This window comes from Crocodylus porosus, unplaced genomic scaffold, assembly GCF_001723895.1.
Source record: "Crocodylus porosus isolate Cpor-Errol unplaced genomic scaffold, CroPor_comp1, whole genome shotgun sequence".
NCBI classification, from domain to species: Eukaryota; Metazoa; Chordata; order Crocodylia; family Crocodylidae; genus Crocodylus; species Crocodylus porosus.
In genome coordinates, this window is record NW_017728909.1 from 73,812,173 (window position 1) to 73,818,572 (window position 6,400).

The 6,400-nt window shown below is 40.7% G+C and overlaps 1 protein-coding gene across 1 annotated transcript in view; it reads left to right on the forward strand.

Annotated features, from left to right (window-relative positions):
• WDR36 (WD repeat domain 36) overlaps positions 1–6,400 on the forward strand; it is a 59,712-nt gene that overhangs the window by 27,170 nt on the left and 26,142 nt on the right. Inside the window, exons 10-11 of the mRNA XM_019531721.1 lie at positions 891–956; positions 2,815–2,902. Coding sequence (XP_019387266.1) covers positions 891–956; positions 2,815–2,902 — 154 coding nt within the window. The remainder of the gene's footprint in view (positions 1–890; positions 957–2,814; positions 2,903–6,400) is intronic.

Below are 6,400 nucleotides of genomic sequence, written 5' to 3' on the forward strand. Positions count from 1 at the left end.
AGAGACGATCCATAGGGGTAAGGACACCCCAGATCTAGAGGAGCTAGCTGCACCTGGGTAGACTAGGTGCTGTGAGGACTCCTGGTGAGGGTCCGGCAGTGCGAGGGCGCCCCCCCCACTGCAGGACTAGGACACGGACAAGGGAGCCCCTGACGGAGGCTAATCCCGGAGGACCGGGCGAGGGTGTAGGGGCGGAGGAGCCCCCAGGACCCCTGGACCTTGGAGACGAGGTACGCCATCCGGACCGCCAACTTCCTCGCACGGGTGAACCCCCATATTCCATCAAGTCGTGGCAGGTGAGATCGGTGGAAGCAGGAACGGCCCGTCACGTACCCCCTCCTCTCCAGGGGCCGTCCGGGGATAGGGGGACTCACGGTAGGTGACACACCCCATCCCCTCTCACACGTCAAGCAATAAAAGCCAATTGCCGATTCCGTCAGTTTACTCTATATTGGTGCCGATCCGATATGGACCGATGTATCAGTGCACCTCTAGTTTTCGCTCCTCTTCCTTCTCCTTTTTTTCCCCACATCCTCCTTGTATCGGTTTTCTTAAGTATAATACGTATATTTCTTTGTTGGATTTCTTTCAGCTTAATCTTGTTTGTATATCCATTATACTGCTTATTGTGAAATAATGAGAAGAAAACCTTTATATTTTGTTTTTAACCTTTACGCTACTTACAGGTGTGTTTTAATCTTGGTTTCAATCTAAGATAACAATATTTTTGGTTTGGATTGATTGGTTTGGATAGCAACATTTGAAAAATCTGTTTGTGTATTCATTTAGCTTTCCAGTTACATTTATCTTGATCAGATGACCTTCTGACTTGCTTATTTTCTATTGTCGAAAGACACTATTCATTTATTTTTTTTGTACCTTTACATCAGGTCAGGATGGAACCTTGCAGTCTTTTTCCACAGTTCATGAAAGATTCAACAAAAGCTTAGGACACGGTAAGTAGTTCATTAAGAATTGAAATGTAAAAACGTATTAACATTACCAGGCTTATCTTTTCCTGTTGGTAGACTATCAAGTCACACAAACAGAAGTTCAACCCTATTTAAGCTATTTATGGGTTAGTATTTCAGAAAAATCATACTGCTTTCTGTAAAGGCTGATTTCTAAAGAAAAGCCAAATACTCAGGTCTTATTCATTTCATGCTTTCAAACTGCTCTGAAGACAGACTTACTCATTTCCTCAAAGTCCTTTCTGTGAGACTCATTGTGGTAGAATGAGTACTTCCCAAATGTCATAAGTCTTCACATACTGCTTAAATGAAGAATTTTTCTGTTTTTTTTCCTTCGCACGGGGGAGTGAGAGACAGAGAGGAAGAAAGATGTAAAAAATACTAATTTTTGAGTGCCAGATTTTTTAGTGGCCTAGCACCTCGTATTTTCAAAACACAGGTCTTGCTGACTTCAATTGCAACTGAAAGTCTGTCCGTAGGGTATTGATTTTGGCACCCAAAAAATGAACGATACTTAATTACTAGATAGCATAATTTTTTAGATTTGCCCTATATCATAAAAAAACTCTATTGTGGAAGTCGGGTAGGTGTTTTCTTAACGAAGGGCCTTTCTTTCGTTTCCTGAAATCCTGTCACATTCAATGCACATCTTTCAACTACCGTGTAAAATAAAGGGGTGCTGTGAGTAACAATCACCAGTGTATGAAACGAATTCATTTCAAGAGCGCCATCCATCTTGTACACAGGGCCAAGGTCCTCTGGAAAAAAAACACACATCTGATGCTGCCTTTTTGTTACATGATTATAATGCATGCACAGGCACCCTAAGTTCTGTTTTTCTTAACTTTTGAATGAAGCTTCTTTTTTTTTTTAACACTATTTGTGTGAAATTTCCTAGCTTTAAAAATAAATAAAATTGAAATGCTTTCACATGGAAACATGCAACTCTGAAAATTGGACACCAGTGAATCTTGATCCTCTAATTCAGCGGTTCCCAGCCCTGGGTCGTGACCCAAACGAGGGTTGTGGGGACAGTGCTGGTGGCACTGCACAAAAAAGATGAGCTTTCCCGCATGCCGGGAGCTTCCCTGCCCCCAAGCTGCCACTGCTGCACTCCACTTCCAGCAGTGTGGCATGGAAAAAACGGTTAGGAACCACTGCTTTAATTCTACAGTATAGGAGTCATTCATTTAAGCTAATATAGTAGTTGTAAGCATTAATGGTTGTCTTTCTCTTTGTGGTCCAGCCAGTAGGAGGGAATTTGATGCAAAATTCATGGATGACCCATGTTGAGAGTTGCTGACAGAGGAATAATGAGATACGGGGAAACTTGAGTTCAGTTCCATGCTCTCGAGAGCTGTACAGTACATAGTTAATAGATCTTTTGCCTATGTTTGCCAGAGGGGAGGGGTGTTCTACAGAGAAAGCAAAAGTCATATCCAGGACACCAGTATGATGCATAAGCATGCACACACACTGCATACACTACTACCAAACATCAGATTCCTATCCTAAAGCTTGAGAGTGATAAAATGTACTGAAATTTTTCCTAAATCATTCCTTCCAAGGCAGCTTTACAGCCTAAATGTTAATTTGAAATTATAGTCTTAAACAGTTGAAAGTGCAGTATTAAAGGTGGGGGGGAGTATTAGTCAGTTTTAAGTTATAGAGCAGTAAAGGTTCTCCCTGTTGTAACTTCAGATTTTCAAAATGTACATTTTATTTAAAAAAACCCTTAAAAATATGAATTGACCCTTCAGGTTCTTTATACTTACTAAATGACTTGCATCTTACATACATTAATTGGCCCTAGATTTGGTTACATTTTTCTTGTGTTTTAAAGGTTCTATAAATAAAAAGAAATCAAAGAAGAAAGGTCTTCGGTATGATACACTTGCCCTTCCACCTATCATGGCATTTGCATCAGGTAGGTAATCTTGTGTGAGAACTCTGAATCAGCCCAAACCTGAATAGCAGTCCCTTATTCAGAAATTTACTTATGTTTCAGAAATCCATTATTAATTTAATGTATGAGAGATGTGTTAGAATTTCTACAGACCTTTATACCTTGAAAAAGACCATACATAAATGGCACCTTACATAATTAAACTACCCACAGAAAATGGTCACTGGAACCATAAATGTAGCTGTTTAAAAGTGAGCTGGATTTTACTTTTTATGTGTTCAGGATTCTCAGCTAAGTTTCAGTGATAGAATCTTTGGTATTTGGGCCAGGAACACCTCAGTTATCTTTACGTGCTGTTCAGATTGTGTTTGTAAAACTAGTAATGAAAGTGACCAGTGTTACTTTCATTACAGTTGTCTCTGTAAACTGAGTACCTTCAGGGTCTAAATTGTTTTGAACCCATAATTGCATTCTTAGAGTTATTTTTCCATATAAAATTGTACTTTAGTCTTTATCTAATTCCTTGTTGGTTTAGTGTATAAAAGTGGCAATTCATACTTTTACATGTAGTTAATTAAAACCCTCCTTAAGCCCTGATTTAGAACTCCAGAGTTTTTAATCAATATTTGGAGTTTGTACTTTTGGGGGGAGTCAATGGACCTGGAGAATGAAAGTAAAATTGGCTAGTATAAAAAGTTGTTGCTTGAATTTATTTTATTTTATTAATACATTTTATAATTTTATTTTTATAAATAACCACATTTATGCAAATACAAGACCAAGCTTTCCCTTACACAATTGGCATGGGAAAAAGCTTCTAAGCTTATACAGTAAAAGCTCTGTTATCCGGCATCCCCCATTCCCGGGGATGCCAGATAACAAAATATGCCAGTTAATTGAGCGGCCCCAGCTGCTGCTTCTCACACTGCGTCTGGGGCATCCCTCTGCCCCACTCATGGCATTGCCGCCACTCCTGTGGGGCCCGGAGGAGGGTTCTGTACAGTTTGTTATGCCCCTGGGTCATGGGGGCTCGGCAGTACAGGCTGCTTTGTCCTGAGCCATGGGGGCTCAGAGAAAGTGCCACAGTGGGCACTTCCAGTTTCACTTTATCTTATAAGCCAGCATGCTGGTTAGTGGAGTATGCCAGCATGTAAGATGCTGGATAACAGAACTTTTACTGTAATTGCATTCAAGGAAATCTCAGTGCATACATTGTCTATCATTAAACTGTTGTCAAAAGCAGCATGTGCTGAGCAATAGAAACCAACTACCAAGTTGGTTAAATGTAGCCAATAATGAGCATGACTATAAAACATGGCTCACGTTGGTCAAACATACTGATGGGAATTTAAAAAAAATTTTTAAGGAAAATTTTTCATATCCTAAGCCAAGTCAGCCAAATCAATTCCAAATTTGTGAGTCATTCAGGAACCATATGTTGCTATACTACCAGCAAACATTCTCCACCCCCACCTGGGGTCTTCAGATGTTTCCAAATCATTTGGCAGGCATCCTATGTGCAAGCCCAGAGACTTGAGGTTCAGATACAAGTTTTACTTGCCTTTAACCATATGACCATAGGAACAAGTTAATGGGAACTTTTTTTTTTAACTTACCACAAGAATAGGTTAGTGTAATCTTTCTGAATAAGATATATGGCAATGGTCTCCAACCTTTTTATGGTGAAGATTACTTTTTGTAAGTAAAGGGCACGCCAGGATCTACTTCCCTCCTCCAGCTCCCTCAGATAAGCCGCCCAGGCTCTGACCCCATTCACCCAGCCTGGCCCAGGCAGCAGGGGGCATGACTCAGCACAGCCACATTCATCCTGCTGCTCCTGATCATGGAGCCTCTGACAGAGCCTCTGACAGTTGATCTCAGTCTACCATATGTTAGTGGTCACCAGCCTGTCAAGTTTGATCAACTGGTGGATTGTAATGTCCGTTAAGTGCAGTCCCCCTCACCACTGACTCTTTTTAAAGTCATGGTAAGCTCCTATGTTGCATACATTTTGACTTCCTCTTTGCTTCCACAGCTGATCTGTGCCTTTCTTTCACATTTCCTGTAATTTGCATTTCTTCACCAGCCTTAAATGCTTGGCAAATATTACAAACCAGAGCCTCAAGTAGTTCACTCAGAATCCCTCTGTTAGCCCCCTCTCTCAGCCTGGTGCATGTGGTTAGTGTGGCTGTACCTTCCACGAGGTGAAGCTGGACCAGGTTGCCTTGCAGTTCATCTGCATATACATTTTTGGAGCATCCCAGGACTCATAACAAGAATGCCTGGTTCCAGTCATAACTGGGGGGGAACTAATTAGCTTATGGTTTGTTTGGTGGGGGGCGGTATCTGGAGTACACACACATACTGAGCAGTGCTAAGCTGTGGGCTCATCATGGCTTGAAATCCTGTTGACTCTGCTGGGGTCCAGCTCAATAAACTATGTGGTTAATCATAAGCCTTTGGGTTTGGACTGATATCATGCATGGTTTGTACTACAGCAAAAGCTCTGTTATCCGGCAGCCACGGGGAATGGGGGATGCCGGATAACCAAATATGCCAGTTACCCAAGAGGCATCTTTGCCCAGTTGATTTCAATGTTATTGTTTTCAAATTTGTTCCTCACTTCCATGTACTCATGGAGAGCAGGGTCTGACAGTAAAGGGGGAGGAAGGGACTTCCAAGGGAAGAAGCTGGAGGGTAGCAGAGAGCAGAGGGGCTACCTGATCTCCCCGCCCCCGATGTATTTTTCCCTACTATAGCAGTGGGAGGGAGACAAATTCAAGGCAAACCTTCAATAATTACATACTATACCTGGAAAATGATAACAAATGTGCTCAGTTGGTCTAATAAAGGATAGCATATCTACCCAAATTTGCCAACAAATTTATAAGTTTTCCATATATAGAATCTAATAATTGGGGGGGGGGGTTGTCTTGTAATTGGGGCTGTGTTCTATTTGAGTAAATATGGAAATACTATTTCTTGTCAGTTCCAGCCTGTAAAATATGCATATCGATGTTTATATAATGTGCATGTAGGTAATCATATGCAGAAAAATAGTTTGGAATTTTGATAGTCTCACATTTTTCATGTGAGGTTATTTTTTAATTATTTTGTCACGTTAGTCAACATAAGAGTGACCAATCTTCTCAGCCGAGCCAAAACATTTTGCAATTTAATTTTAATATTGTCAAAATGTGAATAGTATATGCATTTTAGAAGTGACTGGAAACTTCTTTAATATATACTTGTGTAATTTTTAAACTTACAATTTAGTTGTTAGTCCTTTTAGTTGTAATAATTATCAAATTATTGCTATTGGTTAATGTCATCAGGCTGCATTATCTGTCTGAGCTAGTCAGACCCCCAAAATCTCATTTCTACTTGGTCACTAACTTGCTGTGTAACCTCAGGATATATGATCCATACCATAAAAGTGACTGTGAAGTGAAAGATTCTAATTAATGCCACCTCTCTCTCTCTCTCTCTCTCTCTCTCTCTCTCTCTCTCTCTCTCTCTCTCT